Source organism: Bombus huntii, chromosome 10 (genome assembly GCF_024542735.1).
Source record: "Bombus huntii isolate Logan2020A chromosome 10, iyBomHunt1.1, whole genome shotgun sequence".
NCBI classification, from domain to species: domain Eukaryota; kingdom Metazoa; phylum Arthropoda; class Insecta; order Hymenoptera; family Apidae; genus Bombus; species Bombus huntii.
In genome coordinates, this window is record NC_066247.1 from 2,145,457 (window position 1) to 2,156,444 (window position 10,988).

Sequence of the window (10,988 nt, forward strand, 5' to 3'; positions counted from 1 at the left end):
AAAATAAATATAGTTAATCAATAATCATTGGCTGAAATGGAGAAAAATGATATTATGGGAAGGAGGAAAAAATAATATTGCGTGTACATATTAAAAATTATGTCGTACATACATATATATATGTATGTATGTATGTATGCATGTATGTATGTATGTATATATATAGTTTTCAATTAAATACAAATTACAAGATAAAATCATTTGTTTACGCTTAGATTAAAGACTTTTACCGCCTTTTGAGGCAATAAAATAAAACGGATAATGAAAAATCCTGAAGATGAAAAACATAGAAATGGAGAACGGACTTGATGGAAAATATAATATACACTTCCGCTCAAAGGTCTTAGGACATATATTTATACATTTTTAACAAAACTTCAGTATTTAGTGTAGGTTGTGTGGATTTTTAAAGCTTGTTAATACAGTAACACTTTACGCATAAATTACTTTCTTTGTCCTATAAACTACACGTTTAAATTATTTCTTTATATCTTTTAACGATTATTTAATATTTTTTAATTTTAAAGTAAATATAACTGTCTTGAAACTTTCGAGCGGAGATGCATCAAGAGCGAATTAAAAAAGAAGAAAATGAAACAACGAATATAAGGAATTAAGGAGAAAGGGAATCGATGGTTGCGTCCAGTTGGAGTGTGGAGTATCTCGGTGTTTCATCCATTAGTGTTGCTTCTTCGTAAGTTGGTGGTTGATCATTATAACACCTTGATTTTAACATCTGTCTGTTTCGCCTTCTATTATTAAAAGTACGAATAATAACTATAAGCGGTCCTATAAGTAACATAACAACGCCGATCACAAGCATGGTTATAGCAATAGCCGTCCCGACTCGATTTACCGGGCGGCGTCGCGATTTTGTTTCATTCTTGTTGTTTCCTATACTTTCGTCGGATATTTTATTATATTCATGCTCGAAGAAATTTCTTTCAGTCAATTTGATCAAATTAGTCGTATCAAAGTCTTTCGATTCAAACGAGGCGCTTGGCGTACTATTATTTATTACAGTGTCTTCTGTCTCGTAAGGATTTTTATTGGAAGTAAGTGGTAAAATAACGTTCACTTTGTGATTTACTTTCTCTACTTCATTTCTGTTCTTTGAATAAATAGTCGAAGTTTGAGTCGAATGTACGTCTTTAGCATCTTGTTTTCGATGAATCGTCGTACGTCTTTTGATTGTTGATATCGTTCTGGGTATTCCGCTGCCGATACTATCCGTTTTATCGGAAGCAAATAATTCGCGGGGCCACTGTTCACCTGATGTAGTATCGCCAGAATGATCAACAGCGATGTCTTCCCGTTGAGTTCCGGTTTGAAATTTTATAATTTTAAAACGATTTTCTGTGACATTCGATTCTCGAAACAATTCATCTTCGTTCCATCTCGAGAATTTTTCCTGTGAAAATAGTATCCTCGAATGTTTCCTCAATTTTCTTATTTAAAAATATGTACAAAATCTCAAGAAATATGAATGATATGTGTATACTAATGTAATTAGATATTAAAACGTGTACATTTTTTTTATATATAGTTCGATAATTTTCTATCATTGGAAATACGATTGATTATCATTCAAGTATTAACTAAAAATCAATTTTAACTAAATATTAACTAAAAATGCTATTAAGTATTTACTTCAATTAAAAAAGATAATTGCGTGTTTATTTTTAAAAGTAATATTTATCAAAACATTAATAATCAAATTATTTGGCGTAAAATATAGCATTGCATATTTTTATAATCGATTAGAATATCGAACCTGCATGTTAATTGTATCATTTCGTGCTTTCGTCTTTTCACATAGCGAAATTACACCTTTTTGTAGAAATATGAATCCAATTATACTCCAGATAGTCAGCTGAAAGATGATTGTCAATTTTGTAGCCCATTTATTCATTTCTATATTTGAAGGCATCTTTAAAAAAAATGTCTCCCATAGATATCGTATGGCCCGCTTGCGCCTGAATCATTAAATAAAAAGTCAATAAGGTGACATGTACCATGATAAAAGAAAATAATAAAATTATCTCATTATTGTTAACTTTTTATAATATGAACTTCACATTTTTTCATGATTTAAATAAAGGTAACTTATATTTGGTGTTTATAAGTTACTAAATGTTTAGATCCTGAAGGTGAAATGTGAAGATCCTAAGATGTCTTCAAGAGAGAAATAAAATTTTTAATATATTTGTAATCGTATCGTTGCCAACATTTAGAATGATTCAATGAATAATAAATAAACGATTTTTAAATAATAATCGAATAAAAATTTCATTAATACTGCAAATAAATTAAAAAGTCCTACTTAAATGGCGGGTGAAGTTATTTTAGTACCGTTATACAGAGTCGTTAATATATCCAACAAATATGGCAACACATAGTAGATAATTTAGTTATAAATACGTAATGAAAAGAAAAGAACAGCTGTATTGATAAGATTTAATTTTCTTGTAGTTCTATGTTATTAATAGAAAAATTGACTAATAATAATGTTTTTCACCATTCTCCCTCTATTACGGTGCGCATATTCGTTGTTGGTTTGTTGGACGTGATCAGTCCGATAGCTTTTTTTTACCTTTACGTATCGCGTTTCTTCTCCTATAACGCACTGTATTAAAACGCTGTTGATAAAAGTTGATCGGCACGAATACATTACGATGGATTCCTTATATATCCGTGTCGATTTATACCGATCGATCATAACTGTGGTTGCACACTCGTTTAATTGCTTGCTCTAGCCATCCTTAAGATCGGCTAATCGTTCGATCAATTTGTCATCAAAGAGCAATGCATTCGTCATACGCTATACCACAGACAAGGTATAGGATAGACCTATCACTTTATAAGACTTTGTGTCCCGTACTGAAGTACCGATCGTGCAAAAAATCAGAGCTTTTCTTGTGCCCTCTATGATTGAAAGCGTTGAGTTCTGGAATTACATAACTTGTATATGTATTCATTGTTAGCAATTGTCATTGTTAGCTATCAACTTTTGCAAAGTCAACAAATTAAAAGGATTTTGTATAACAATGTGGTTCTGGTATCAAAATATACATATTTATAAAAAAAAGCGAAGTAAAATGAAAAATCATTAAGAAATTATTTAGAACTTTGAAATAATTACTATTTCATTCAGAATTTTAGATTACATCCAAAAATCGGAATATTTACCATTATAATTAAATTCCTGGTTTTTATACATTTGTACACATTTTCTCAAGTTTTCTATCTCATTCCAAATTCCTTCATAAAATTCCTTCATAAAAATTTGAACATTATTGTGACTTGTAAAATTTCACTATAATAATATTAGTTTAATCGTACAAGATGACCGTGAGATTTCGTAATTTGTTTATCGTGGAAATTTATATGTTATTGAAAGTTTGATTAGATGCTTGGCTCTGAGTGAAAGGGAAATTATTCATTAAATTCGAAATTGATAAGCGAAACTGCAGCACATCATTCTGCTGTCCAAATTCGTAGGTAAATATCATATAACACTATGATGCAATATATACGAAATGGTATATTGCCATAAAGTGCTAATTTATAATTGTGCATACACTATCTTTTAAAAGTATACAAACACTCGCTTATTTTTGATAAGATGTATTTTAATTGCAGCGTAAATCTTTATAAGTATGTATAATATGTACGTATAGTATTATATGTATATATTATATGATGTGATTAAATCTCTTTGGAAACCAGTATGTAATAGTAAAGCGAGCGTTTTTAATTAATTGAATCTTCTAGAGGTATTTTGTTATCTGATAAACTATTTATTTTCAGATTTTCAAATTTCTAAAAATTATGAGTTATCTAAACAAATTTTTCTAATAGACAAATATATAGAAAATGCAAAAGTAAAGGATCTATGCTTTAGCAATATCCGGTCACAATTTTATATATATTTTAAAACTATTATAGCTGATTATGGTTATTGATAATGCAAAATTCGCTCCATCCAATAATAAAGTGACGCCATCTATGTAATATAGGTAGCATATAAGGTTATCTGTCGAAAGAAATTCTGAAACTTATCATTTTCATCATTCATTATTTTTATTTAATATAACTGCTTATTTTATTGGATATTTTCACCTGCCTCAAACTACGAAATCGTGACAATGTTGTGAAACAGCTTTTATAGCAATTTCAAGCTATAAAATAGGTGAATTTTTTAGGTAAGCAATAAAATAATCAAGTATAAAAACAAATCATTTGCTGTTTTGTAACTATAAACGTATATATATGTATATACATATAAAATGCGAGACAGTGGGGAATTTAGACTCGTAACTCGTCGAAAGAAACGTGTATCTCGTGTTCGAAATATATGTCATACGAGCACAATTTTAACCACTAACGATGACGATGATGGAAATCTGAACATTAATTACGAAACACTGTTTGGGTAAGGATCTTTTACATACTCGTTCCTCGAAGGTGTGTATACAAACTTTTTTAATAACAATTCTATAATAATTTTCAGAAAGCTACTAGAGGCCGAAGTTGAAGTAAAAAATTCATCGTTTGCTGACAATGTTTTTCATTATTTAAAAGATTCTTTAACTGCTTTAAATAGCAGTGGCATTTGTGATATATTGTGCTATGGTTTGGGTCATTTTTCTACTCATAGATCCTCTAAATATCAATTGGCATTACTCTTATCTTTGAAAAAACATTATAATCCTCAAATTTATGTATATGACCCAGTTTTTTCTTCTGACGAAATCAAGTTTCTGAAACAGCTTGATTTTAATGTTATAACAATTAATGAAGAATGCAAACGCATTATAGGTGATAATGTTACATTGGTATATATGCCACACTGTTCAGTACATTTAATCAACAATTTCCTTTACGCAAATTGGTGTAAAAACTTAAATAAGTGCATTCTCTTGACAAATAGTTTTTCAATAGTTGCTGATGACTTGAGAGAAAAAAATAAGTCTAGTCCTATTGATTATGTCTTTCGTATTCGACCATACGTTACAGAAATTACTTTACGAAATGATTTCGTATATGAAGAAGTATTCAATGACTTAAGTATTCATACATTTCTTGAACAAAATATTAATGCAATTCCTGAGAGTTTTTGGAGTACACGAGAAAAGCCTTGCTATCAAGATATAGATATTGATTATTTGACTGCTAAGCAAACTAAGGAAATAGATGCTAAGAATTGTAATTATATCTTTTAAATGTATTATTAAGTAACTCTGGTATTTTTTAATATTGCTAATTTAAGTTATTGAGATATATATGCATATCTGTGTGTGCATTGATATATCATGTGCAAAGCAATTTAAGTAGTAAAGTAATTATTACATTTATTTCATAAGATTTTATAAAATTGTATAAATTAATATCATTATGATGCAAGAAAAAATTAAAAGTAACTTAAACAGATTAAAAATTTAAAACATATTAATGTTTGTTAACAAATAACTTTTTCTGTCTGTTATAGGTAACAAGCAAGATGAAATCTAATATCAAGTTGCTTCACACACTTATACAAGAAATTCGACGAACATCATCTCAACAAAAATCAGAAAATAATATTATGACGCAATACATTTTGGAGCAAGCACGATCCCATCGAGAAACGTCTGAAGTTTTGTGCAAAGCACGAGAAGAGCTAAAAAATTTAGCAGAAACATATCTTTGTTATCTAAACTCTCAACGAGTATGTAAAGAAATTCAAATCCGATATGCTGGTAAAGGAGAACGAAGTATCAAAGAAACCGCAGATCTCGTCGGATTTAAATTACCTCATGATCCGAAATGAATTCAATGGGAGTTAGTTTTAATTAAAATAATATAAATTTATCAATAAAATATTTATTATCATTAATGGAATATAAAAGAACATAATTGTAAAAAATATCTATTATAATTATAAAAAATACAGTATAAAATTTTGATTTAAAGGACGAGTATAACTACATATTTTCACGAATATTGTTGACGAATGCATTTGGCTATGGTTGACAATTGCATATTACTAGTGCCTTCGTAAATGGTCCCAATTTTCGAATCTCTAAAATATTTTTCTTGAGGAAAATCCGTTGTGAATCCTACTCCACCCATAAAGTCGATGCATTTTGCGGTAACCCGTAATGCCGTTTCTGGATTGAAAAAAAAATATATAATAAATTTTGCGGTCAATATTTTAATATTTTACGATTGCCGTTAAAAAAGTAGAAAGAGAATATTAATTACCGGAAGCAACCAGTTTTGCCATGGCAGCCTCTTTTATTACATCTTTTTTGGCATCGACTAATCTGGCCGCATTGTAAACCAGTAACCTGGCACATTCAAGTTCAGTGGCCACTTGAGCAATTTGATGTTGCATAGACTACACACAAAAATTATACAATCTGAGTCTTAGTTTTGATATTCATTATATTAGAAATAATTTATCTATCTTATACTTGAAATGAGAATATGTCTTTTCCAAATTGTTTCCTCTCTAATGTATATGGTATGGTAGCATCGAAGCAACCTTGTGCTATACCAATCATTTGAGCTCCAATACCAATTCGTCCTTCATTTAAAAATTTTGCAGCGTATTTGTACCCTTGCCCAAGTTCTCCTAAGATATTCTCCTCAGGAACCTTAATTCAGGAGAGAATCAAACATTAAAAAAATAAGCATCTACGAGCAATATTCGAACCATTTTTACATTCAAAAAATCATTTCATTTACTCTGACGTTGTCGAAGTGAATCATACATGTACCCGATGCTTTAATTCCTAGCTTATCTTCAGGTTTTGCGACTGTTAATCCAGGTGTATCTCGTTCTACAAGAAATGTTGTAATGCCACGGTATCCCTATTTAAACGATTTTTTATTATTACCTGATAATATTGCTTATTTCCTTAAAATTATAATTTAATTAAATCGCATTTTAAAAAATAAGTGATTGCTATAGAAAATTCTATAATAAACTCGTAAAATCAGTCAGAGATCAAAGTTGAAAGTTCAAGCGTTTGGACGAATGCATTTGACAAAAATCTGAGAAGATAAAGATAGCATGAAGTATACCATAGTCTGATTCAATCTATTAAAAACTGGTAAACAACGTTAAATACTATATACGATTTTATTAAGTATCAATCAAAACGATAATTCTTATTGCACGATCAAACAATACGAGTCGAGTCCGTATCGCTTCTTTTCTTCTATTTTTTCTTCTTCTGTGTTCACGATTCTAAATTACAAACATAATTTAATAGAATAAGAATATTAAACTTACGGCAGAAGGATTTGCATTTGCGAAAACAAGGAACAAACCCGCAATATCGGAATTTGAAATCCACATTTTTGTTCCGTTTATAACATAATCAGATCCATCCTTTTTTGCCTCGGTTTTCAAAGAAAAGGCATCTGATCCTGAACCAGGCTCCGTAAGACAAAAACTTCCCGGCTAGAAAATGATGTAAACATTAAAAGTAAACAGTAAAAGATAAGAAACATTTTTGTTCTTTGAAATTATTTATAAGATGCTATCAGTTTATTGCGCTTTGTTATTTAACTACTTTATTTAATTCGTTTACTTACGTGTTCTTGTACTAATCTCGGCAGATATTTTGCTTTCTGTTCTTCCGTGCCGACTTTCACAACTAATGAGTTCACTAAAGTATTGTGAATATCGACCAGAGCTGCCACAGCTCCACAAACTTTGCCAACTTCTTCAACGGTTAAAACCGTTGTCATGAAATTACACCCAGAACCACTGTATTTCTCCGGTACTTCGATGCCCATTAACTATCAATAGATTGATTAAATGTGTGTTATATTGTGTGTTAATAAAAAAATGCGAATAAAAAGTTTGATAGCATAAATGTCTCGGATTAATTATTAATTGATAGTAGTTGATTCGAAAATTAATATATATATATATATATATATATATATATATTATACTAATTTATATACATATATATATATTAATTCACTACAGAGATAGATAAAAAACTTACACCATTTTCGAAAAGTGTTCGTACTACAGCATCGTCTATTTTTCCCTCCTTTTCCATCTTTCGCACAAGCGGAGCAATTTCCTCTTTAGCCAATTTAGCAACTAAGATAATTTTGCAAAAATTATATTTCGTACGTAGATATTTAAGAAGCATAGTTTGTGACAATTAATCAAGTAAAAGATGAAGAAGCATATGGTATCTATGATTATACGAGTCTAGTTAATCTATGAAATGCGCAGAATATTCGATAATAACAATAATCTTACCACTTTCTTTCATCAGAAGTTCTTCTTCTGTAAGTTGAGTTAAAGGACCAGGACAGTGATGTAATTGTGTTATACAAGTGGACAGATGCCTATTGTTATACATTTTTCGTGATATCTGAAAATTGTTTTCATCGAACCTGTTTTAATTTTGAATATGTATATATATCACGATACGAATATTTGAAATTACGTATTCAGACTACTATAAAGTATATCCCTTTAAAAAAAAAGGTGTTTGATTATAATAAATGAAAATATCGATTCGAGAATTTGATTTGTAACATTAAAATCTATAGTGTTCTAAAAAATGTAAAATATAGCGAAATAAGAAAGCATTAGGAATATCAACAAATGAAAATTGTATTGTTATAAAAAACGAAGAATACAAGAAGAATTGTACGATAATAATTAGGCTGCGCAGTTTAAGCAAATAAAAATGTTTAATAATATATTAGAATAGAATAGACAAGTTCTCATTAAATCAGTAACAGATTTTTTTCTTTAAAAATTCTATTAAATTTCAAATTTCTACATGCCACGTCATCGAAATTACTTCTTTCCCTCGTTCTATATTGAAATTATTAAAATTGTTAGTTAAAAATTACATAGTCATTATTAGGAATGCACGATAGATGCACAAATCTCTGAGAAACATACACGTATATACATACCTGTTTAATTGAAGATGTGAATAGATTCATATTTGGTTTAATACTTATTTTATAAAACTCTAAAACACTTTTTAATAACAATTTAATTTCGATGGTATTCGCGAAAATTCCAGCTAGACACTGCGTATATGCGACGTATCACTGTCTTAGAAAATTGAATAATTCAAATGAAAGAAAAGGAACGTAAATCAGTATGTTGTTGATCGGACAGCAGATGAAAGACTGTATCATTGACTCGATTGTAACACTGTGCCTACGTATCTGCTACCACTTGTTCCTATATACAATACATAAACATGTTCCAAACAGGTTCTTATGTAACAGGAATAATAGGAAGAAATCCTTGTCCATTTTATCCAAATTTATGTTGAGTTTATCCAAAGAAATTTCAAAGGCATGACAATTACTACTTATATAGTTATGTTTCCTAAATCGAGGTTAGATACATTATTATCTTCCTATGCTTTTGTGTAGAATATAAAACATTGCGTGCACATACATATTATATACGGAACGTCCTAGTTGTTTGCTGTCACACATTGCTAGTACATTCTAAGGCTAAGTTAAGATAAGAAAAAGGTGTCACATAATGTACAGCATTGGAAACATTGATAAGAAGTTACAACAAAAAAGAACAACATACAAAATGAATTGTAACGAACGTACGTTACTTCGGTACAAGGAATAAATAAATCAAAGATATTTACATCTAGTAATAGTCAGAAGATCTCATAAAATTTTTACAACTTATTGTTCATCATTCCTGTTAAGTAAAAGATTGCAATAATTGAATTTATTACTCATCCGAAGATATTGTTTATTACTCGTCGGAGTTATATAAAATGTATTAAAATCGCTTAACATAAGACTTTTATATTATATATTGATGTTTTCATACCTTTTTAATATCACATGCGAAGATGTTTGAAAATTTAATATGAAATTGAACCTAAAAAATAAAGATAATATGGAAAGAAAGATGGGAATCATATATGAAAATACTAAATTTCTGTTTAACAATAATTCTCGTTAAATCGAGATATGGAATCTTATTTATGAAGTTTATCGATGTACTTTAACCTTCTAACCCACGAAGAATGTTATTCAGTTTATAGTCGAATCACATATGTAGACTCTTTTATATGATTCGACAGGGTACTCTACAAATCTCACAAAAAAATTTAATAAAAAATGTCATCTGCAATTAGTTTAGTTGTTAATTAGCTAGATCTATTTCTTTTTAAAACAACCAACAAGCTCCAAACTTTTCGTAATCGTTGGTAAGCTTGTTTGTCTGTTTAAAATGATCAGTTCGTTGATCTTCACACAACATAGGAAATCAGCAAGAATATCGCTTATACAGAATGTTCCAGTCATCGTGGTACACAATCAACAAGGGAATAGTTCTACGTGAAAAAGTATGTAAATCAAAAAAATATAATATTAAAATTTCTTTAATGTTGAAATTATGAAATAAAATTAAGTATGCAATGCTTGCTTAAATGGACCGTTTCTGATTCGCTACAAAAAAAGATACAGTAAACAACAAGAGATCTAGCTTCTATGCCATTTGTTAATAACATTTTGTTAAATATTTTTCTTTAAAAAAGCTATGCAATTATATCATCGATTAAATAGTGTTCCTTGTCAGTATTATTTAGCCCGCCGTTTGGCGAACATAAGCGCTCGAGCGATGCTCAGACCAGTTACGGCCAGTGACACTTGACTATCATTCTGAGTGGGGAGTAATACTATAGACTCGTGTAGCGTAAACTATAAACTGACTATATGTATAATATAGTACCTTTAAAGGCATGCGATCCGTTCTACGGTACTACTACATTGCCCGTTATATTACTACGAAACCCGGTTTGCTGCCCGCCGATTTGTTTATGCTCGGACCGCTTTAATCCAGCTATTCTATGTTAATGATCGATAATTCAAATATTACGAATAATATTAACATATTAAACATTCATTGATAAAATTAATTTCATTTTATTTTATTGTAGCTACTTTAAATTAATAACTTATTAGTAGCA

At 29.5% G+C, this 10,988-nt stretch overlaps 3 protein-coding genes across 7 annotated transcripts in view; 1 reads left to right on the forward strand and 2 right to left on the reverse strand.

Annotated features, from left to right (window-relative positions):
• Positions 1-2,742, reverse strand: part of LOC126870746 (uncharacterized) — a 118,096-nt gene extending 115,354 nt beyond the window's left edge. The window contains exons 1-3 of one of the 4 annotated variants that reach the window (XR_007691421.1): positions 2,594-2,736; positions 1,775-1,873; positions 469-1,411 (exon numbers count right to left, since the gene is read on the reverse strand). Coding sequence is in view for 3 of the 4 variants with exons in the window: in XM_050628771.1 (XP_050484728.1) it covers positions 614-1,411; positions 1,775-1,873; positions 2,594-2,719 (1,023 nt within the window). In the remaining variant the exon portion in view is untranslated. Of the gene's footprint in view, positions 1-84; positions 1,412-1,774; positions 1,977-2,593 lie in introns of those variants that run through there. The other 3 variants (XM_050628772.1, XM_050628771.1, XM_050628773.1) reach the window with 3 other exon arrangements.
• LOC126870756 (protein FMC1 homolog) lies at positions 2,704-5,954 on the forward strand. Its single transcript, XM_050628792.1, has 4 exons — positions 2,704-2,837; positions 4,206-4,435; positions 4,514-4,538; positions 5,492-5,954. Exons 2-4 carry the CDS (start codon positions 4,290-4,292, stop codon positions 5,810-5,812), a joined length of 492 nt encoding a protein of 163 aa, XP_050484749.1. The 5' UTR covers positions 2,704-2,837; positions 4,206-4,289; the 3' UTR covers positions 5,813-5,954.
• On the reverse strand, positions 5,846-10,872 carry LOC126870741 (short/branched chain specific acyl-CoA dehydrogenase, mitochondrial). Of its 2 annotated transcripts, XM_050628763.1 has the most exons (9): positions 8,947-10,872; positions 8,276-8,390; positions 8,010-8,110; positions 7,588-7,794; positions 7,283-7,453; positions 6,733-6,858; positions 6,459-6,641; positions 6,247-6,382; positions 5,846-6,152 (listed from the first exon to the last, which is right to left on the reverse strand). In XM_050628763.1, exons 1-9 carry the CDS (start codon positions 8,974-8,976, stop codon positions 5,977-5,979), a joined length of 1,245 nt encoding a protein of 414 aa, XP_050484720.1. In that variant the 5' UTR covers positions 8,977-10,872; the 3' UTR covers positions 5,846-5,976. The 2 variants fall into 2 exon arrangements, with proteins under 2 accessions (XP_050484720.1, XP_050484721.1); XM_050628764.1 differs by lacking the exon at positions 8,947-10,872 and having other exon boundaries at positions 8,012-8,110; positions 8,276-8,309.
• Between the last annotated feature and the right edge of the window lie 116 nt (positions 10,873-10,988).

Coding starts and splice junctions, on each gene's coding strand:
- LOC126870756 (XM_050628792.1), top strand. CDS start 4,290: ATGCGAGACAGTGGGGAATTTAGACTCGTAACTCGTCGAAAGAAACGT. Junction 4,436..4,513: donor AATTACGAAACACTGTTTGG/GTAAGGATCTTT, acceptor AATAATTTTCAG/AAAGCTACTAGAGGCCGAAG. Junction 4,539..5,491: donor TACTAGAGGCCGAAGTTGAA/GTAAAAAATTCA, acceptor TGTCTGTTATAG/GTAACAAGCAAGATGAAATC.
- LOC126870741 (XM_050628763.1), bottom strand. CDS start 8,976: ATGAATCTATTCACATCTTCAATTAAACAG. Junction 6,642..6,732: donor TTCACTTCGACAACGTCAGA/GTAAATGAAATG, acceptor TCCTGAATTAAG/GTTCCTGAGGAGAATATCTT. Junction 6,383..6,458: donor AAGACATATTCTCATTTCAA/GTATAAGATAGA, acceptor TTTTGTGTGTAG/TCTATGCAACATCAAATTGC.